At 40.4% G+C, this 23,342-nt stretch overlaps 1 protein-coding gene across 3 annotated transcripts in view; it reads left to right on the forward strand.

The window, feature by feature from the left end:
- ATRN (attractin) overlaps positions 1-23,342 on the forward strand; it is a 239,209-nt gene that overhangs the window by 72,095 nt on the left and 143,772 nt on the right. For all 3 annotated transcript variants that reach the window (XM_034772107.1, XM_034772109.1, XM_034772108.1), the window contains exons 4-11: positions 3,511-3,639; positions 7,864-8,069; positions 9,821-9,989; positions 11,505-11,595; positions 12,486-12,729; positions 15,317-15,500; positions 16,822-16,976; positions 22,570-22,654. In XM_034772107.1, coding sequence (XP_034627998.1) covers positions 3,511-3,639; positions 7,864-8,069; positions 9,821-9,989; positions 11,505-11,595; positions 12,486-12,729; positions 15,317-15,500; positions 16,822-16,976; positions 22,570-22,654 — 1,263 coding nt within the window. The remainder of the gene's footprint in view (positions 1-3,510; positions 3,640-7,863; positions 8,070-9,820; positions 9,990-11,504; positions 11,596-12,485; positions 12,730-15,316; positions 15,501-16,821; positions 16,977-22,569; positions 22,655-23,342) is intronic.

The following is a 23,342-nucleotide window of genomic DNA, read 5'->3' on the forward strand; positions in this document are numbered from 1 at the left end:
GGGGACTGACTATTTTCTCATTGTTAAACTTAAAGAATTCGACCCTTCTCTTCAGATATCAAAGATTTTTTTAGCAAACCCCATAATGGGTTAGTATAGAAAGGTAACATTTTCAAAAGAGTCTAAGCCCTATTTTTCCAGTGACTTAGACCCTTAGGAGTTAAATCTCTTTTGAAAACTGCACTTAGGCTCTTTTGAAAATTTTGCCTCAGACCTTCGGTGACCTTAGATGATCCAAATTCTTTGTATGGCACAGTGATAAGGAGGAGTGAGAGAAAGAGGGAAGTATTTTCTTTGAGTAGAATTTCTGTTTTGAGACATCTTGAAGATTACTCCAGCTAAATATAAAGAAAATAGTTTTTCCAAAGAGCCGAGTTGGTTCCTTTAAGCTTTCCCACCTCCATTCTTTTTTCTGCATAGTTAAGATTGGTAGTCCATCGCTGACAATGACTGTGATATTATCGGAGTTCTCATCTATGGCTACACATATGACCCTGATGCACAGAGTCGGCTGGGCTGAGGGCATGGGAAGTCTGTATCTATGATGATTGATGATGCAGCTCTGTGGTGCCATTCATGTATAGCCTGGAGATGATTTTGTCGATCCTGCTCAAATCTGTTACATGCTGATCTTGTCCAAGACCACCAGTGAGTTCTGTTCTGAGCCATTTGCTCAAGTTCTTTGGGATTGATGCCAGCCCACTGGAGACTGCTCTTCAGATTATCTTTGAAGCACTTATACGGATGACCCTTTCTTTTTGCCCTGACTCAGCTCCCCATAGAAGATCTGTTTTGGTAGATGGTGGTCTTCCATTCTGATGACATGTCCGGTCCAGCTAAGTTGTGCTCTCAGTAACATTTCCTGAATGCTGGTTGTGTTTGCTCTCTCAAGGACCTTAATATTGGTCACTCTGTCTTGCTAGTGAATTCTGATTATTGAGCAGAGGGAGTGCATGTGAAATTGCTCAAGCTGTTTAATGTGATGTCTATAGAGAGTCCACGTCTCAATCTATACAGGAGAGATGTTAGAACCATTGCACTGTAATCTTCATTTTAGTGGAGAGACGAATGTTGTGTTGGTTAAGGACTTTTGTGAGTCGACCAAGGGCCTGACTGGCTTTACTAATTCTGGAGGAAATTTCCTTATCATGGGAATTGTCACTCAAGATGGTGCTGCCCAAATACTTGAACTGATCCACATTTTTGAGCTGTGTGCCTTGGATGAAGATGGCTACCACAGGGGCATTGGAATGAGGTGCTGATTGAAACAAGACCTATGTCTTCCCAAGACTGATGATGAGGCCAAGGAGCTGGGATGCTTCAGAAAATCTGTCAATGGTGACCTGAAGGTCATCATGTCTATAGGCCATCAAGGCACAGTCATCTGCAAAAAATACCTGGATAAGAAGTCTCGCCAGCATCTTGGTCTTAGCATTGAGGCTCTGAAGATCAAGGAGGGAGCCATCAAGCTGGTACCGGATATCCCCTGACCAAGTCCCTTGTGGCAAAGACAAAGAAGAAGTTGAACAGCACTGGAGCAAGTATGTAGCCTTGCTTCACTCCATTCGAGTTTTAGAATGTGTCAGAAAAGTCACCACTGGCGAGCACTTGCTCTGTCATGTGGTCATGGAACAGATGGGTGATTCGTATGGACCTTCTTAGGCAGCCCAGTTTATGCAGAATAGCACACAGACCCTCTCTGACCGTATCAAAAGCAGATTGGTAAGAGCAGTGGTCAACTTGCATATAGTCCCATTCACGCACAAGTGCCCCAAGTTCAGTAGAACAGCCTTCAGCATAGCAAAGCTCAAGCACACCAACAATCAGTTGCAGTTTCAGCAGTTCATTTGATGACATGCTTTTTTCATGCCTGAAAATCACTGGCAAACCAACAGAAAATGGTACCAGTTCAAACGTGTGATAGTTAAGATTATACAAAGACCAAAAGCAGTATGTATTTTTCATCTGTTATGTTAGCAATGTTTTTTTTTTTTTTTTGACATTGTTAATTTAAAAATAGATGATTTTGCAAATTATTATACTCATTTGCTGAATGGCCTTATGCATCACATTTCTAAAGATTCTGATTTCACCGTAGTGACTGTTTTGTATACGTTCTTATGCCTTTGGGGGAGGGATAGCTAAGTGGTTTGAGCATTAGCCTACTAAACCGAGGGTTGTGAGTTCAATCCTTGAGGGGGCCATTTAGGGATCTGGGGCAAAACCTGGGGATTTGTCCTGCTTTGAGCAGGGGGTTGGACTAGATGACCTCCTGAGGTCCCTTCCAACCCTGAGATTCTATGATATGTAATTATTTGTTGGGGATAGTGTATTTCATAGATTTTTTTTTTTTTAAATAGAATTGAAGTCCAGAAGGGACCATTAGATTATTCAGTATGATCTCCTGTGTCTGTCAGCCACTAAATTTCACCCAGGTACCCCTATTTTGAGCCCAATGACTTTAATCAAACTGTAGCTAGACCCCATCTCTCGCAATGGCCTATCAGTGTTTCAGCAGGAGGGGGGAAAAACCCAGAGTACATCTGGCCAATTGTGTATTGGGGGGAAATACAGATCCTTCTTGATCGTATAGGTGACCAGCAAAAGCCCTGAAGCATGAGATTTAATTATACATAATGATACTAATCTCATTTGTAAAGCACTTTAAGAACTACTTATGAAAAGTGCTATGATAAGGGTGAGTTGGTATTATTAGTTATTGTCTTAGGACATAGCTGCAAGTGTTAAGAGCATGCAGGCAAATCTGTAATCCCCATGGTCTATAAAGGCAGGGAGTGAGAAGGGGAATTCATATATTCAGGTTCCAAGGTCAGAAGGAACTACTACAACCATGCTAAATAGGTTTGGACCAAGAACTGATCCCTGTTGTAACCTGTTAGAAATGGCCCACTCATTGATATCTTCCCATTAACAACCACATTTTGAGAACTGTCAATGACTAGGAGTACTTGTGGCACCTTAGAGACTAACAAATTTATTAGAGCATAAGCTTATGCTCTAATAAATTTGTTAGTCTCTAAGGTGCCACAAGTACTCCTGTTCTTTTTGCGGATACAGACTAACACGGCTGCTACTCTGAAACCTGTCAATGACTAGTTTTTAATCCATTTAATTGTGTGTCCTATTAATTCTATGTAATGCAATTTTTTTAAAATCAGAATGTCATGTGAGACTAGGTTAATTGCTTTGGAGAAATCCACAGTATATTTAAGAAATTAAGGGCGTTATCATTTTCCCCCCCTTCTCAAGATGGTTTTCAAGGAGTTTCTTCAACAAAACATTAAATCTGATAATATTTCTATTGGGAAATCTTTGGTTACTATTGTAAATATGTAATACTTCAAAGTGATAAAATTTAAGAAATCATCTGGCTTGTGTCTTGAATTACATTTTTTACACATAGTTGAGACGTGTGCATAGTGGAGTTACTATAATTGTTATGCTCCCATGACTGTATATGTAACATCGTACCTTGTCTTTCTTTTTCAGTGGTCTTATTGTTCCTGAGAGGGATGGCAATGAAACCATCCCAGAAGTTGTAGCCACTTCTGGCTATGTCCTACTGCATTTCTTTAGTGATGCTGCCTATAATTTGACAGGGTTTAACATCACCTATAAGTAAGTAATACTTCTTCCAAATGGTTTTGAGGAAATTTAAATGTTGCATATTGAGAGAGCAGTCTAAATGCACTCCAAGGATGGATCAGGAGAGGTATTTCCAGTAGGGCTAGGGAATTATGAGTTCCACTGTACAAGGAACTGGCAAGACTCCACCTAGATATCTGTGTACAATCCTGGGCACCATGTTCAGGAAAGATGAATTCAAATGGGAACAGGTGCAGAGAAGGATTATCGGGGATATGGAGAACCAGTCGTATGGGAGAAGGCTAAAAGAACTTGGCTTGGTCAACATATAGCCCCTCTCAGCTTTTGCTTTACTATGATTGGTCTCTATACATATATGGCGCGTGGGGGAGGGGGTAACACCAAGGCAGAAAAGAGCTATTTAAACTGAAAGGCCATGTTGGCACAAGAACAAATGGGGATAAACTGGTCAGGAATAAAATTAGGCAGGAAATTAGAAGGTTTCTAAGCATTGGAGAAGTGGTTCTGGAGGTTCTGGAACAGCAGTCTAACAGGAGATGTGGGAGCAAACAACCTAACTAGTTTTAAGACAAAACTTGATATGTTTATGAATGGGATGACATGATGGCATTTCCTGAGAGAGCAGGGTTCTGGGTTTAATTACTCCGGAGGTCCCTTCTTGTCTTATGTATCACTTCTTTTCTCTATTTCTCTTGGTACTGGCAGCTGCCCTTGAAACATGAAACTGGAAATTAATTTAAGTTTTAATCCTTAATTACCTTTTCTAAAAAGGTAAATATACTCATGTGAACTTTTTGTAATGCATGGTTTAACACATGATGTTAATAAATAGCTTATTTGGAAGGCCAAGAGGCAAATTAATCACATAATTTGTGTAAGGTGTCTAATATTTTGTCACTAGCATTAATCTCACATGTGGATTGTAAACTTGGGTAAATGCAACATGAGTAATAGTATCAGAGGGATAGCCGTGTTAGTCTGAATCTGTAAAAAGCAACAGAGGGTCCTGTGGCACCTTTGAGACTAACAGAAGTATTGGGAGCATAAGCTTTCGTGGGTAAGAACCTCACTTCTTCAGATGCAAGGCTTGCATCTGAAGAAGTGAGGTTCTTACCCACGAAAGCTTATGCTCCCAATACTTCTGTTAGTCTCAAAGGTGCCACAGGACCCTCTGNTAAGGCAGCCTAGTAACCAACTGGAACTGAGATGATCTGAAGCTTTTTAGAGATGCGTCTACACATTTCTCTTTACTATAGGTTTAGTCCAGTGGCCCGAGGAAAATTCTTGTGTGTATGCAGGAATGTGGGGAAGAGAAAGGAAAAAGGCTAAGAAGTCATATGCATAAAGGGGATAAATTCTATTGATTGCATGTGATTGTACAAATCTAACATTTGCTCAAAAAGAGTCACTATTACTCATAAAAAGCAACAGAGGGTCCTGTGGCACCTTTGAGACTAACAGAAGTATTGGGAGCATAAGCTTTCGTGGGTAAGAACCTCACTTCTTCAGATGCAAGCCTTGCATCTGAAGAAGTGAGGTTCTTACCCACGAAAGCTTATGCTCCCAATACTTCTGTTAGTCTCAAAGGTGCCACAGGACCCTCTGTTGCTTTTTATGAGTAATAGTGACTCTTTTTGAGCAAATGTTAGATTTGTACAATCACATGCAATCAATAGAATTTATCCCCTTTATGCATATGACTTCTTAGCCTTTTTCCTTTCTCTTCCCCACATTCCTGCATACACACAAGAATTTTCCTCGGGCCACTGGACTAAACCTATAGTAAAGAGAAATGTGTAGACGCATCTCTAAAAAGCTTCAGATCATCTCAGTTCCAGTTGGTTACTAGGCTGCCTTAGCAGAGCTACCCCTCTGGGACTAACGACTATGAATAAACTTCCTCGCTTTCCCTGTTTATAATTTTAAGAAACAATACGCATCAGTTCTTTGTAAACATTTGCTATAGTATACTTTATGCTCAGTGCTGTTTTTGAAATACCTTTAGGCTGTTCCCTAATGGGCTAATTATTTTCAGAATGGTCACTTTAGAGACCGAAGTAGAAGATGCTAGTGTACACATGCTAGTAGAGATCCTTGTAGGTATTGGACATTTAATTGAATTTGTTGCTTTTGTGGGTGTGACAGCCTCTGAATTTTATTTCAGTATAGTTGTGCATGAGGATTTTGTATGGAGTGGGATTTGTTTTACCGTGGGTGTGAATTGGTGTTCGTGTGCAGGAAATTTTAGCTCTTGGTAACATTTAATGTTGATTGGTTGAAGAAATTCAGTTACAAATGACTGTCTACCACAGGAATAGTTTAAGCATCCCTGGATGTTAAATGTGGATCAACCCGTGAAATGCATTTGTCATGTGGCCCAACTATCTATATTGGGCTGTTTTAAATAGGAAAAAAAGTCAGAAGGGAGTGGATGGCGTGCTGCTTATTCAGGGGGACATGTTATAGCTACGGCCAAGCTATCCGTCTCTTCCCAGGCTCGCCTTCGACTTCATACATTTTTGTCTACTGGAGAGCCCTTGGCTTAAACCCGCTGGCCAAGATTTTCAAAACTGGGTGCCTAAAGTTAGGCTCTTAATCCATATTTAAGCACCTAAATAAGTGGTCTTTTTTTTCCCAAAAGGTGCTGCGCATCCAGCAGCTCTTGCTGACTTCAGTGGGAGGTGAGGGTACTCAGCACTTTCCAAAGTCACGCCAAAATGTATTTAGCAGCCTTATTGTAGACATCTAATTTAGAATAGCTTGGTCACTCTGATGCCCAAAACCATGATACCATCTACTGGCAGCTGCCAGTACTACATAGTGACAATAACTGGCAGAACCGAAAAAAGCCAGAGTGTGAGTGAAGAAAGCAGGCTGTGGCAAAAACATGAGGCCATGTCTGCTTGAGATGTGGACGCATCTGTTGATTCCTCATGAGTTGACATTTGCACAAGATGCACTGAAACAAACTGACTCTCATACATCAACTACGGTGGGAGACTCCAACATAACAATGCAATGAATAAATTCGCTTACAACTAATCTACCTTCCCTTAAAAGAAGGTGAATATGAACTTGCTATATTAAGCTGTATTTTAAAATTTCTCTTAATTCTACATGCTCGATCTCATTTCAGATAATTTTCTTTAAAAAAATTTAAAAATATTGTTTCAATTTTTGGTTGTTCTATGTGTTATGGGTGAGAGACTTCCTCCTAATGTTTCCTTAACAGAGAGGATGCAAGGATTTTCTGTTTTAAAACTTGGATGTATTATAACCAGCTCAGAGTATTGTGCTGGAGTTTGAATTCAAAGTCAAGCTTTGAAATTCACTCTGACCCTTACTACAAAGGAGAGTGAAATCCTTTTATTTCATTTAGTCTTGGTGCAGTTGGATTTTGGATAGTGATCCCTATCTTTGATTCATGTTGTTGAATGCAAAGTCAGTGGTTAAATAAACTTCAGCTTTCACATTCAGGGGCCTTATTCTTTATCAAATCGTGGAATCTGTAACAGAGATATTGCTTAAAAATACTGGAGGACTAGTTTTGTCATAGTTGATTCCACTTGAGTACTATGTGCACCATGATCCAAAGGGTTGTGTGTGGCTGGGTTATTGACATGCACCCTGTGGTGCATTTGTTAAGTGAATCCCAGAATAAAGTGTAATTGGGACTAGTTTGATTGGATAGATCACACTGTTACCACAAAGCCCTCATGTGAGCTGATGAAATCCTTCACTGTAGTGGTGTTGGGGTGATTTATTTTCATTATAAATAACTGGCATGTATATGGATTGTTTTAGAAGCATTGCTGCAGATTTAACTTGTTAAGCGAGCCAGCTCTTTAAATTGTGGACCAAATCAACACAACTTTTTGTAAAGGTGGTTCAGATCTGAAAAGCATAACTTGTCAGTCAGTTATTTTGGGACTCTAAGCAAAGTACCACTTTTTCTGCTGAGCACTAAGAACTTGGCAAATCACTAGTGTTTCCTCATCAGCTCACCTAATTTGGGACTCAGTTATAGAAATCGCTCTTAATGTTACTACTCTAAAATATTAGCTAGACCAAAAACAAGTATAGACTCATAACTTCAAATCCTATCTCAGCATAGATATGTAGAATAAACATTTATACCTTTGTATTAACATTGTTCAGCACCTCTTTGTGCAATAAGATGTGTGGCTTAGTAGTCAATTGAGCTGCTGACAAACATTATTTTCCCCATGTTTGCAGTTTCGACATGTGTCCCAATAATTGTTCTGGCCGAGGAGAGTGCAGACACAATAACGGCAGTAACACTGTTAAATGTGAATGTTCTGAACACTGGAAAGGAGAGGCGTGCGATATTCCTTATTGCACAGATGGTTGTGGATATCCTGCGAGAGGTCAGTGCAACATGAATGGGACCAAAGGATGCTTGTGCAATTCAGGCTGGCAAGGTAAGTGCCCTGATGAACACGGACAGGTTTTTTTACTGAGAGGGGGATGTTTTTGCCTGTGTGACATTTGCAGTTAAATCTGGGATGGAAATTGTATGGCGGGGTGGGGGGAGACTATGAATGCTCACGAAACTGGGGGTTGGAGTGCGGGAGGGGGTGAGGGCTCTGGGGTGGAGGTGAGGGGTGAGAGATTCAGGAGGGTGCTCCGGCCTGGGACCGGGGGGTTTGGAGGGCAGGATGGGGTGGGGGCGTGGGAGGAGGTCAGGGGTGCAGGCTTCGGGCGGCACTTACTTTAAGCAGCTCCCGGAAGCAGCGGCATGTTCCCCCTCACTCCCATCTCCTACTTGCAGCCAGGTGGTTCTGTGTCCTACTCCGTCTGCAGGCACCACCACTGAAGCTCCCATTGGCCATGGTTCCCGGCCAATGGGAGCTGCAGGGGCGCCGCTTGGGGTGGGGACAGCATGTGGAGCCCCCTAGCTGCCCCTACACATAGGAGCCGGAAGGGGGACATGCTGCTGCTTCCGGGAGCTGCGCGGAGCCACGGCACACGAGTAGCGGGGCAAGCCTCCAACCTCGCTCCCCGGCTGGAGCACCGCAGTGGGCCAAGCCCCAGACCCCGCTCCCTGGTGGGAGCTCGAGGGCCAGATTAAAACGTCTGAAGGACTGGATACAGCCCCTGGGCCGTAGTTTGCCCACCCCTGTTATAGTGTCTGGCAGATGTTTTCACTCAGCAGACATTCAGATTCCATTCTCCTCCCAGCTGTACCTTTCTGACCTGCATGCATCAGAGCCTTGGTCCTCCTTTCTCAAACATTAGCATGTAACTCTTAAAAATCTGCTTACTGTCCATGTGAGCAAGTGAATATGGATCTTAGAAGACATATAAGGATGTACGATTGTATCTGAAGGCAAAGTTGAGCCTTCAGGTAGGATTTAACTTGTCTCAAAAATAAATGAAACATGTTTGTTTCTAATTCTGTTCAGGTACTGCCACACTGAAGTGTGGTGCTTTGCTCCATTTTTAATTAAAAAACCCTAGAATTTCACTTCTGGCAATTTTCAGTTTCTCACATAAAATTGATTTTCTTTGTATAAGTATATTTTAATTGCTAAAATTAGTCAGTCACGTTAAAAAAAATCCCCACATACTTTAAGAAGTGAATGTGTATAGTACTGAAATATAGCCACCTCTAGGGTTAAGCACAGCAGCTGTTTGACAGCACATAGAAACACTGCAAATTAGTTTAGAGAAGGAATTGTAAATAGTATATTGGCAGAAACTTTAGAAGGAATTTAGATGAACAAAATTAAATTATCCAAATCCAGGGCACCAGGGATTATCCAAATGTACCAGAGCATCAAAGATAACAGTTCTACTCCTGGGGGGAAAAACCCATGGAATGTTTAATGGCCACAGGTGATTAGGACCCAGATCTTATGTGCACCGCATCTTATGTACACCAGGCCTCCAAATAATGTGTTAGAGGACTGATTGAGTACTGACAGAGAGGGAAGATTTCTCTTTACTGAATCCTCAGCTTCAGGAATTTTAGTAGTGTTTTTGAGGTCTACCATACAAGTATTGGGCTTAGGTTGTGAAATCTGCAATGAAATTGCCACCCAATATGGCACAGCTATAAGCTGCGTCCTTACTTTCCTACTTGGAAGCTTTATTTTATCCATAAATAGTCCCTTACATGTATGTTTGTAACAATGTTTCTCAACATTTTAAACTTATTTTTCATTAAAAGGTCCTGGCTGTGCAGTCCCTGTACCAGCTAATCAGTCATTCTGGACTCGTGAGGAATACTCTAGTCCGAAGCTTCCCAGAGCGTCTCACAAAGCTGTTGTCAATAGCAATGTAATGTGGGTTGTTGGAGGCTACATGTTCAATCATTCCGATTCCCGTATGGTTTTAGCGTGAGTAAACCCAAATACCTGGATATCATTTTTGCTTTTTCAACTACAAGATATTATTAGATGTCAAGAATTAATTTTAGAAAACATCATTCTGCAAACTGTGTCCACACCTGCGCCCTACCCAAAGCTAGGATTTGTCAACATGAGTTTACTAATGTTTGTTGGGAGCTAGTTTTGGAAAAACTTCATACAGAGACGGGAGGTTCAGTAACTGCTGACCTACGCCATCCTTCCTATAACACTATCCTGTCTCACTGTTATTACTTTCTGTATATTCATCCATAAGCCCCACGAGTTCTGTCTTGCCTCACCTTCAGTGAGGCTGAGTCTACATCCTCTCAGAGACCATCTGAATTAACTCATTCTAATAAAACAGTTTCTGCTGTTTAACCTGCATGATTTCAGGCTGTGACTGCTTAATGAAGCTCTATGGGCTATTGAAATGGATATTTGAACTTAGAAAGAGAGGAACCATATCCCAATGGATAGGGCACCAGACTGAGATTTGGCTATGCTGGATCTATTCTTGTCACCAGGCCAATTCAAAACAAGTCATTTAAACTCTGTGCCCTCATCTGTAAAATGAGGATGACGCCCACTGTTGTGAAGAATATTGTTATATCACTTATACAATTATCATTAAGTGCACACTAATAGTCTCTGTGGAAAGCTTTTTAAACCACCCAGATAGTGTTACAAACTAAAAGGTATAGGGCCTAATTCTGCCCTAAAATGCATACATATAGTTTCCGTCCGCTTCAGTGAGAGTAATGCATTCAGAATTGGGGACAGCGTTTGGTCCATAAGTAGCAGTTTCTCTAAGCCATACTTGAAGGTTATTTGAAAATTCACATATCATTGCAAGGCAGTCCTTCCTCATTTTCACTAGCTAGTTTTTCAAAGACTTGCCTTGTTTTTTCATCTCACTAAACACATGAGGATAGACTTCATTAAAGATTTATCTTAAAGCTGATTTTTCTTTACATAAATATAAGCATTGCAAATATAGCTACTTCCCTAGGTGTAAAGCCAATGAACTTTTTTTTTTTTTTGATGGGGTCTTTCTCTTGTTGATTTCCTGTGCCAAATTAAGTTTAGAGAGAGTTTTTATGGTTGAATGATGAAAGTGTAATTAAAAAATACTAGGCTATGAATACTGACGGTTTCCTGTAGGAATGTTGGAATTTACCCTGAGCTTTTGTAGAACCTATTTTTGGCACACCTTTGGGCAGATCCTCCGTTGATATAAATTGGCATAGCTCCGTTGCGAATGTTGTCACTCTTGGTTTTGCATAGGGAAGTGCAACACTAAGTATGGTAAAGAAACAAAAGTATATTTGTTTAAAATATACTGCTTAAGTTTAACTTTTATCCATAAAAGATTTTTTTGTATATAATTTGTAACCATGTGTCTTCACACTTTTTATTAATATATCTTTCCTAACAAATCTAGAGGAGGACAGGTAAATTTGTATATAAATTACACAGAATAATCTCAAATTCTCATTTATACAGGTATGACCTTGTTTCTGAGGAGTGGCTTGCACTGAACAGCACTGTGAACTCTGTAGAGATCAGATATGGTCATTCATTGGCGTTACACGAGGTAGGTAGATGTATTAGTGCTAATTAAATCTTGCTTTCAGTTGTTTTAGTTCTGTGTTATATAATGTCTTGGGAGAAGCATTGCTTACTTAGCTGAGTGGCAAGGGCAGCCCAAGGGATAAAAGAAAAGAAAACAAAAAGTTCACCTTAAGGTAATCCTACCAGACAGTTACATTTAGTGGCATATACATTGTGTTGGAATTTTTTTGAATACAAATACACAAAGAATACGGCTGGATGTGTCATTTGTATATTAGCATAATTTCAGCCTTCGTCATCTTTTGATAGATCCTAACTGGTTAAATATTTTGAGGCTCTTCACTTGCTTAGTATTCATAGACTTTTTAAATAACAGACTTTTCATTTTTATTTTTCTTGAGGTAGGGAGGATAGCATAGGGAATTTACCCTTTTTTTCCTCCCTAAGTACGTTGTGCATCAGACAACATAATTTGAATAAGACCAGGAGGAGATGGACAGATGTTGCCTTAGGTTTGCATTGCCCTTGTTAAACTCTACCATAACTCTTTAATAGTTAACAAGAAAAAGTTACACTTACTGTAGTGCTTTTCCAGAGTGAGGCTGAGGAGGAGTCTAATAGTTTTATTTATCTTATACTAAGAAGGAAAAGTAACGAGAAACAATTTTTCTTAATTTTTGTTTAACATCCAGTGAAACGGTTGGATCTTCCATGGATGCTTAGAAGACTTTCATTTAATTTTCCATTAGCATTAGCAGGAGTTATTAGTATAAATCCTTCTATACATTGCACAATATGTGGTGGACATTTGTTGGGGAACTATAAACCATAGCAGTTGGTTTCTTTTGTATGTGTGGTGTGTTAATGACAAAAAGTCTGATCATTTCTTTATTAAACCAACTTTTTTTCCAGAATAAAATCTATATGTATGGAGGAAAAATAGATGCAACGGGGAATGTGACCAATCAGCTGTGGGTATTCCATATACACAATGAGTCATGGGTTCAAGTGATCCCAAAAGCCAAGGAGCAGTATGCAGTTGTTGGCCACTCAGCACACATTGTCATGCTGGAAGATGGCAGTGCTGTTATGCTCATCATCTTTGGGCACTGCCCTCTGTATGGGTATATCAGCAATGTGCAGGAATATAACCTTGGTAGGTACAGTCTTACCACTTGTTTGTATTTCAGTGTTCAGTTTGCAACCATTAACCAGATCCAGGCAAAAACAATATATTGAACTTATTAATGTTCAAGTTCCTCCTTTTTTTTTTTCTACAGTATATTTTTTTAGAACTTGAATCTAATGTCGTGTACAAAATGCTTGAATATCTGTACAGTGACTAGAAAGGCATGTACCCCTTATGGCTATCCAGTATATGTGACAGAACTGCAATGAATTATGAGGCAAGTCTACCTGATTATGAAGCAACTTTGAGTTTTGTTGACAGCATTCTAAAAATACACAGCAAAGTAGATATGTAACTAAAATACCAGGAACGCCACACTCTTGCAAGGCTTGTGGAGAGCCTTTTTTGACTGTGGGAAGTGTTGGTGTCTCCCCACCATGGTGTCTTCCTACCATGCCTGTAGAATGAACCTCAAACTCTCCATGATGTTTTCTTGAAGTTTGGAAAGCTACAAACTCTGTTTTGTAGCAGCTTTCATTATGCATGGTATGTGAATAATTGAGTCAGATTCATTATGAAATGAATTTAAAACAATTTTGTTCTTTACTTGTGAGTGGGATGCCTTTCTTCTTGTGTATATATTGCTGCATTCAGTACCTAGAGCCCAGATAAAACGTAATGTAACGTCATCCTCTTTGGGGGTGACTGGATTCACATTTCATGTATTGTATTTCACACATATGCATACATTCAGCAAAAGCTATTTGTATCTCAGAAGTTCATCAGCTTTTAGAGAAGTTCAGATATAAAAGTTAGACTGTATGCTCTCCCAGATGGTTGCTGTGTCTTGCTGTATTTATATACAATGTCCAAGACAGTAAAGCACTGATCTCAATTGGTGCCTATAAGTATTAGCATACTATAAACAGCAAATTATATTTTTGCAGTATATTATTGGTTTATACATTGTATTCATATATGTGTTAGCTCTTCCAGTTCATTTTCATAAATAACTTTTTTACTTCCTTAATTCATTGCAGTTTTATCTTGATTTTAAGGCAGGGGGATACCCAACGTTTGGTTGGGGCCAAATTTTGTAGTTAGCCACTGCCGAGTTTTTACTAGTCCTCCTTTAAATCTCTAATGTCACAGTCCTGGAATTAGTTTGACTTTTTGATTTACCTGGATAGCTTTTTGTTTAATCTAGGCATGCAGTGCCATTAGGTGCCATGCTGGGATGTAGTCACTGTATCTGAAATAGCTGGTGATAGGAATTTGTGACTTTCTTAAGAAGTGAGCAAAAGGAAACAGGTTTTCTAGACTGCCATGTTGAATGGTGGCATCAGAAGCTATGGCAAATATGGATACCAAAATCTCCCTCACGGGTCATTCAGATTATCTGTATTACTTTGGCAAAAATTCTATACAGCTGATTGTTGCATAGTATTAAAGCTGGGAAGAGGCATTTTTCCCCGTGTGCCACCCTGTCCTTTAAATAAAAACAGTCCAAAACTTGTTTTGGTATCTAGGAAATACATAGTCTCCTGATATATGAACAACAGCTGTGTCCCAATCTATGGTCAAACAGAGGAAATGATTGTGATAGAAACAAACCAAGAGACTGTCTTGGTTCGTTAGGGGAGTCTCCTTCATCCTCAGTTTTATATTTCCTGCATGGAAAAATGACTTTGGGAAGATAGACTTGTATTCAGAGCTAGAGTCTGCTGCTTTAGGAAATTATGGTGTGGGTACTGTATGATTTTCTTCCTAGTTCTTAAAGACACGCACATGGATAAGTTTCCAAAGGCTACACCATTCATTTCCTTTAATTTTTCGGAAGAAGTTCCTTGAATATCTGTCAGAACCCTGAAGTTACTTTGTTTCTTCCCGTATTTGCCTGTCTTGGGAAGTCTGCATGGCATTTTATTCAGAGCCTCTCAGCATTGCTCCTTAATTGGGGGGGGGGGGGGGGTTTGGTGTTTAGTTGGGTAAAATGTTTCTCTCAGGCTTATGATGTTTCCTTCATTATACTCCAAACCCTGCCATTCCAGGGAGTGAGGGACCAGGGCTTGGGCTCTCAAGCATGGCTATGAAGAACACTATATTTAGGCCACCAGGCGGGCATTCTTTTAAAAAATATATCCCAGTGAGTTTGGCTTCTATGCTTTCTTGCCTTAAATCTCTAGAATATTCAGAAAGAGTGCTTTCGGATACCATAACAAATCAATAACGTTACTGGTGATTTGATGTCACCAAAATGTGACAGATAATTTTAATGCTTTTTGTATTTCACTCTCTTGGTTTGTCTTTGAAGTTTAATGAATGAGTGTTGGAGGAGAATGCTTATGGTCTAATTAAAAGAATCTGACATCACAGTACCTCTTGGCAGCTAACTTACCCACTGAGTAGGCACTTTTTTTTTTTTTCTTTGAGGAGTAACTCAGACTGCCTCTTAAACAGTAAAAGACAGAGAGAGGCTGTAGTTATGGAGTATGCAGTGCTAATGGTTTTGAGTTAAGGGAGAGTTTGTTTCCTAGCTAAATCTATTGACCTGTTTTCAGTGCTGATACATTATAAGTCTTTTGTCACATACAAGTTTTTTTTCTCTTCTTAGCGACAAATACATGGACTATTTTACAAACAAGTGGAGCCTTGGTGCAGGGAGGGTATGGTCACAGCAGTGTTTACGATCCAAACACCAAATCAATCTATATCCATGGAGGTTACAAAGCATTCAGTGCCAACAAGTATAGACTAGCAGATGACTTATACAAATATGAAGTTGATACACGGATGTGGTAAGTATTTTTTCACCTTCTGACCTCATCTGCATGTAATGTATTAGGGTACTGGCTGTTCGCAGAATGATGAAGTATTATCTGGTTCATTAAACTGAAGGTAGAATACTACTGTTTTCTGTGAGTTGGGTTTCAGGTTGTGAGCTCACTCCTTTCTGCCCAACTAACGTTAGAAGTTTCGCTCCCTTCTCAGGACTGGTGGTACTTCCCATAAGATCTCCTAAACTGCCTTCTGGCAGCCCATTTTTTCTTAGCACTTCCCTCCCCTTTAAGGGGAATGGCGCTTCAAAAGCCCACCCATGCTTTTGGCTGGTTGCTCAACAGGCTTTTGCATTCTGGCCTCCATCCAGGAACAGAGCAGTGTTCAGGAACTCCTTCCATGCAGGAAGCACCACAGCGCTCAGCTCTGTATTCCAAATCAGAGCAGGTCATTGGGCTGCATTGTTGAGTGCTTTGTTGTAGAAATGTGACTTACAGGTAGGGAAAATCTTTCCCTCCACATGAACTACAGTCACAATGTTGATGTCCAGCAGCATCCCAGCTACAACTTTGCTGGTTCTGGTGGCATGAACCCACATAGCCAGCAAACTGATACTCAGTCAGCTATTCATTCCGCCCAAAACCTTTTAAGGCCTTACTCTCTCAAAACAACGGGGAAATCACAGAAGAGAGTGCTCTGTTTAGCTCTCAGTACTGTTAATTGTGTTGATTTGATGCAAGGTCAGTGGCTAATATAATTAATGCTGTCCATGATTTAATCATGGATGAGGCATCCAGTTTTACATGTATTAATTTGCAGGGCTATATTACTAGTTCCGAAGTTTTAGTCAAGGCTTAGGTTGAGGGAGGGACAGTATTCAATTTAAATGATGACCCATTTGGGTTGGTTTAGTGTTTTGTAACCACAGGACAATCATGAAATTCTCCCAGGTAGTTTCTGGCTCAATGGCTGTTGCTGGTCGTATGCTAAATACTGATTTTTGGTGAAGACTGGAGGTGGCAGATGGATGTATTACATCCTCGTCCAGGACAAGATGTTTCAGTGGAATGCCACTGAATGAAGATGGCCCAAGAATCGGGGGGAGGGGAGGGAGGGAAGGAGGGTAGTTGAGAAGAGGAAATCAAATTATAGGAGGCAAGGAGCAGACTGGAAAGAAAAGGCCATTGCATATTATATTAGAAAAATAATTAAGTGGATTACCACCACAAATCTCTCTCCAAAGTGGGTTTGGAAATTACTTTGTCTTGTCAGGTGGTGGTTAGTTTCTTAAAAAAAAAAAATGTGTTTTTTTGTTTTTGTTTTTGTTTTTCATTTCTGAAGGACAATTCTTAAAGATAGTAGATTTTTCCGCTATTTGCACACTGCTGTGATAATGAGTGGAACCATGCTGGTGTTTGGAGGAAATACACACAATGACACATCCATGAGCCATGGTGCTAAGTGCTTTTCTTCAGATTTTATGGCATATGATATTGGTAAGTTCCCAAGCAAAAACTTTTCCATGGAGATGAAAAAAGAAAACTGTCTTTAAAAAGACTAATTTACATGTGGTGTATATGATACCGTATTCTATTGTACGAATGCTGCAGGAGAATGCATAAAGAGGAAGGACTGACAGCTTGGTTTACTACACATTTCAAAACAATTGAATGGGATACTAGCAGTGCAGCGACTTTGTAGGCAAGTACAGCAGCAGTTCTATAATCAATAGGAGCTCACATACAACCTGGAATATTAAAACCCCATTTTTGAGTAGGAGATATGTGGTTTGGAATAAGTTTTTTGTTTACTCATTTTGGAAAGTGTTTGGGGATGTTTAGCTTGGGTAAACAACACACTAGTACAAGGGATGTAGTTTTAACATCTCATCCAGGGAACTAATCCGACATCTCATAGGCTCTCTGTATTTGTGATGGAACAGAAACATAGTATGTCGTGACAAATACAAACACTGGATGCTGCTGGAGCTTCCATGTAGTCAGCATTCTCTAGTTAGTTGAGCTTAGGTCTAGGAGCAGGGTCTCCTGAATATAAAGCATCACAACAAGATAAATCTTGATTGATTAATGTGTACACTCCATAAATCCAAATGTCTCTGCAAGTGCTATTGAGTAACCAAGCCAAATGACTGGGTTTTATTTCAAAGGATTAGATGTTGGTGACTTTGTGTAGCCAGAAGAGGGCAGCATTTATTTGCAAATGCCTAGTCCAGAAACTGTTAAATAAAAATAAGAGGTGAAATTATTTAAAAAGAGAAAATACATGCGTATCCAGAGAATTGAAATTTGAGGAGAAAGCACCATACAGAATTCAAATCGCTGTATCTTAGGGTATATCTACACTGCAATTAAACACCTGCACCTGGCTAACTGGCTTGGGCAAAGGAGGTATTTAATTGAGGTGTACATATTCAGGCTGGAGCCTGGGCTCTAGGACCCTACAGAGTGGGAAGGTCGCAGAGCTTGGGCTACAGCCCAAGCCCGAACATCTGCATTGCAGTTAATCAGCCCTTTATACCGAGCCCCATGAGCCGGAGTCAGCTGACACAGGCCAGCTGTGGGTTTTTAATTGCAGTGTAGACATCCCCTTAGGTATTAAATACAGCAAAATATAGATCTCACCTACTGAAATTCCCTGACGTAAAGAATCCCTTCCTGATTCCCTGCAATAAGGTTAATATTCTGAATTTTGATTTCTTGATTTAAAACCAAGTTTTTAAACTATTTATCATTTTAAAAGGTCAATATAAAAATCATTTACAGTAAGGTCATGAATACAATTACTCTCCCTTCCAAAAGAGGAAAAAATAAATCTCTGTTTGCCCTATCAAACTCAGTTATGATACCAATTACTGAGTAAAGCTGTATATTTTGACAGCACGTATATTCTGTTAGATTTACAATGTATTGATTATCCAAAGGTTGGAAGGAGAGAATTCTTAGTAATTTCTAAACCATTAGTTTCTTCCAATATTTGATCTTCTGTTAGATTGAGAAAGGAGCTTAGAAAGCAAAACATTCCAAGTCTCCTAATAATCTAGAAAAATATATTTGTTGGCCCCTCATAACTCACAACTTGCTGGATATAAAATTGCAAATTATGCTCCAATTTTGCTGAAGTCTTCCGTTACAAACTTGAACCATGTGTGCTAGTCTTATGAATGATGTCAGGAAAGGGTACATCCTGTAACAATTTAGTAGATAACTTAAAAAAAAAATCAATTTCAAAATAACCATTTGCTAGAGCATTAAATGCAGCTAGTAGAGTCCTATCTATTTCTCTTCTCACCACGCCTTCTTGTTTAGGTATTGCACAGGAAGAAGGTAAATCAATGACTTTCTCTCTGTGGAAGGGTAGTTCCAGATCAAATCTCTTACCCCACAGTTCCTCAAATAACTTCCCTAAAGAAATAACAGGATTATTTCTCACTGCACTCTTGTAAGTCGATTTGCACACCTGTTGGAGGATGTGGATTTATTTCCCAGTGGCTTCAACCTGTGATGCAACATAGCATTACCTCAAATTAAAGACTTTGTCAACAGTCCGGAGCTCTTTAGATTTTCTTCCCTAATAACATACTGACTTTTCTCTATTAATTGCATAGAGATTTCTAGTTTCTCAATCTTATGAAACATGTTGACTAATTGGAGATCAATTAACAAACTTCAATGTCTTCCTCTTCTGATGCTGAAGAAGCCAAACTATGAGAGAGGCTCTACCTACACCGGCAGGGATAAAAAGTGTGCAGTCTTTTGGACATTAGCCTCCACAGCATTCCCTTTTACTTGGCCCAACATATAGCACTTCAATTTAGCCAATTTTTTCTGCTTTTGTTCCTTTGGCTGATTAGTGGATTCTGTGTTTCTTGTGTGATTTCTTCATAGTGCCTAAAGAAAGAAATTGCATGAGAAACCAAAGTAAATAAGCAGCACTCGGAAATGTAGTTTATTATCCAATAAGTTCTTGGAATGTATTGGAGGCATTTTTTTATTTCAGAAGATGGAGACAGCTACTAGGGGAGAGGCTGTTCTAGATTGGATTTTGACAAATAGGGAGGAACCGGTAGAGAATTTGAAAATGGAAGGCAGCTTGGGTGAAAGTGATCATGAAATGATAGAGTTCATGATTCTAAGGAATGGTAGGAGGGAGAACAGCAAAATAAAGACAAAGGATTTCAAGAAGGCAGACGTTAGCAAACCCAGGGAGTTGGTAGGTAAGATCCCATGAGAAGCAAGTCTAAGGGGAAAAACAATAGAAGACAGTTGGCAGTTTTTGAAAGAGACATTATTAAGGGCACAAGAGGAAACTATCCCATTGCGTAGGAAAGATATGAAGTATGGCAAGAGACCACCCTGGCTTAACCAGTAGATCTTCAATGATCTAAAAATCAAAAAAGAGTCCTACAAAACGTGGAAACTAGGTCAGATTACAAAGGATGAACATAAAAAAATAACACAAGTATGTAGGGACAAAATTAGAAAGACCAAGGCACAAAATGAGATAAAACTAGCTAGAGACATAAAGAGTAACAAGAAAACGTTCTACAAATGCACTAGAAGCAAGAGAAAGACCAAGGACAGTGTAGGCCCCTTATCCAATGAGGGGAAAAAAAATAACAGAAAATGTGGAAATGGCAAAGGTGCTTAATGTCTTCTTTGTTTCGGTTTTCACCAAGAAGGTTGGAGGTGATTAGATGTCTAACGTAGTGAATGCCAGTGAAAATGAGGTAGGATCAGAAGAGGCTAAAATAGGGAAAGAACAAGTTAAAAATTATTTGGACAAATTAGATGTCTTCAAGTCACCAGGGCCTGACGAAATGCATCCTATAATACTCAAGGAGCTGACTGAGGAGATGTTTGAGCCATTAGCGATTTATCTTTTAGAAGTCATGGAAGATGGTAGAGGACAAATATAGTGCCCATCTATAAAAAGGGAAACAAGGACAACCCAGGGAATTACAGACCAGTCAGCTTAACGTCTGAACCCAGAAAGATAATGGAGCAAATAATTAAGCAATCAATTTGCAAACACCTAGAAGATAATAAGGTGATAAGTAATAGTTAGCATGTTTTTGTCAAAAACAAATTGTGTCAAACCAACCTGATAGCTTTCTTTGACAGGGTAACAAGCCTTGTGGATGGGGAGAAGCGGTAGATGTGGTATGTCTTGACTTTAGTAAGGCTTTTGATAGTGTCCAGCATGACCTTCTCATTAATAAAGTAGGGAAATGCAACCTAGATGAAGCTACTATAAGGTGGGTGCAAAACTGGTTAGAAAACCATTCCCAAAGAGTAGTTATCAGTGGTTCAGAGTCATGCTGGAAGGGCATAACGAGTGGAGTCCTACAGAGATCAGTTCTGTGTCCAGTTCTGTTCAATATCCTCATCAATGATTTAGATAATGGCATAGAGAGTACACTTATAAAGTTTGTCGACGATACCAATCTGGGAGGGATTGCAAATGCTCTGGAAGATAAGATTAAAATTAAAAATTATCTGGACAAACTGGAGACATGGTCTTAAGTAAATAGGATGTAATTCAATAAGGACAAATGCAAAGTACTCCACTTAGGAAGGAACAGTCAGTTGCACACATACAAAATGGGAAATGACTGCTTAGGAAGGAGTACTGTGGAAAGGGATCTGGAGGTCATAGTGGACCACAAGCTAAATATGAGTCAACAGTGTAACGCTGTTGCAAAAAAAGTGAACGTCATTCTGGGATGTATTAGCAGGAGTGTTGTAAGCAAGACACGAGAAGTAATTCTTCCACTCTACTCCGTGCTGATTAGGCCTCAACTGGAGTATTGTTTCCAGTTCTGGGTGCCACATTTCAGGAAAAATGTGGACAAATTGAAGAAAGTCCAGAGAAGAGCAGCAAAAATGATTAAAGATCTAGAAAACATGAGCTATGAGGGAAGATTGAAAAAAATGGGTTTGTTTAGGCTGGAAAAGAGAAGACTGAGAGGGGACATGCTAAAGAGTTTTTTCAGGTACATATAATGTTACAAGGGGGAGGGAGAAGAATTGTTCTTATCCTCTGAGGAAAGGACAAAAAGCAGTGGGCTTAAATTGCAGCAAGGGAGGTTTAGGTTGGACATTAGAAAAATTTACTAACTCTCAGTGTGGTTAAGCACTGGAATAAATTGCCTAGGGAGGTTGTGGAATCTCCATCATTAGGGATTTTTAAGAGCAGGTTGGACAAACACCTGTCAGGGATGGTCTAGATACTTAGTCCTGCCTTGAGTGCAGGGGACTAGACTACATTAAATTTTCGAGGTCCCTTCCAGTTCTATGATTCTATGTTATGCTAATGTAAACGATGGAATAATCACACAATAGTTTTTAAAAAAATCATGAATCAAAACTATTATGCAAGGCTACCCTCAAATCACATAATTGCAAAATAATAATGATATGTGTATATAAATCTTAAAGCCCTTGCTCCACATTATGTCAGTTCAGGGCAAAATTGAGCATGTTCACATATAAATAGGTAAAAATCGTGTCCAAAGTCCTTGAAGGTTATTCCACTGAGTCCCCTCAAAGTGAGGCCAGCAGGAGCAGCTAGCTCTCCAGCAGTACAACTTACTCCCCCTCTGCATGGATGGGTGCGTAGGTTGAGGAAGAACCATTGCATACCATCTCCTTCTCTTTGGGGGCTCCATGGGAAAGTAGGGATAAGAGCAGTTCCTTAACTCCCTGAAGGACAGGAAATGCTGTTGTGCCCAGTCCTTATGCAGGCTGCATGAGGGCGTAGGGCTCATTGCACTCCTGCTTCCAGAGACTCGTGTAAGGGCCAGGCTGTACCTGGCCCTAAGATGGTTTCAAATGGATACAGCGTTCACTTTGTCTTGAAATGTTGTATAGTGGGTGGTGCCTTGTGCTTTTAAACAGCTACCCCATTCCACTGTAGAGGTGGTTGCATTGTGGTGAGGGGTGAAATGGTTTCTGTCTAGCTATTGAAGTACTGTACTTTGGGATCTTTCAGGAAGAAATGTGCTATGTAAATGTCTGTTATTAATTATGCTAGAGGAACTTTTCTGAAGTGAGCTTTCCTTAATCCTAGCTTGTGATCATTGGTCAGTACTTCCTCGACCTGATCTCCATCATGACGTCAACAGATTTGGACATTCTGCTGTGCTGAGTGACAGGTCAGGAGACAAAAAAAAAATCTTACTTTAAATCTGCATACTGTGTACTTAAATGAGCCCATATACAGACATACATGTATGTGTTTATAAGGTCACTGAGAACTTCAACTGGAAACCAAATTTAAGTTCTGTGACCTTACTTCCTGTCATAGCTTCAGTTTGCATCTCTGTGCTGAAGATTTCCAGCCTATAACCTCTTGACTAGGGCTACCATACGTCCAGATTTCCCCGGACATGTCTGGCTTTTCGCTCTTTAAATAGCCGTCCAGGGGGGATTTCTAAAAATCTAAAGATGTCCGGGATTTCCCCCGGGTCGGCTATTTATCGATCGAAAAGCAGCTGACAGGGTGGCCGAGCACCGCTTGCATTGGGGCCTCGGCAGCCAAAGCCCCTTCCCGGCTCCCCCCCCAATCCCCTGCAGCCTTAGCATGTCGCCCGGCAGTGCTCAGGGGTGGGGCTGTGCGCCTGTGAGGGAACGCGGCGGCGGGGCTGGCAGCGGTGGCCAGAGCCCCTCCCCCGCTTCCCCCCTCCTCCACAGCCTTAGCACGCCGCTCGGCAGCGCTCGGGCTGGGCGGGGCACTCCTTGGGGCGCGGAGCCAGACACCTGCTCTAAGCCGAGCGGCACGGTAAGGGGCCGGGGAGTTGGAGAAGGGAGGCAGTCAGGGGACAGGGAGTGGGGGGGGGGGGG

This window comes from Trachemys scripta, chromosome 5, assembly GCF_013100865.1.
Source record: "Trachemys scripta elegans isolate TJP31775 chromosome 5, CAS_Tse_1.0, whole genome shotgun sequence".
NCBI classification, from domain to species: Eukaryota; Metazoa; Chordata; order Testudines; family Emydidae; genus Trachemys; species Trachemys scripta.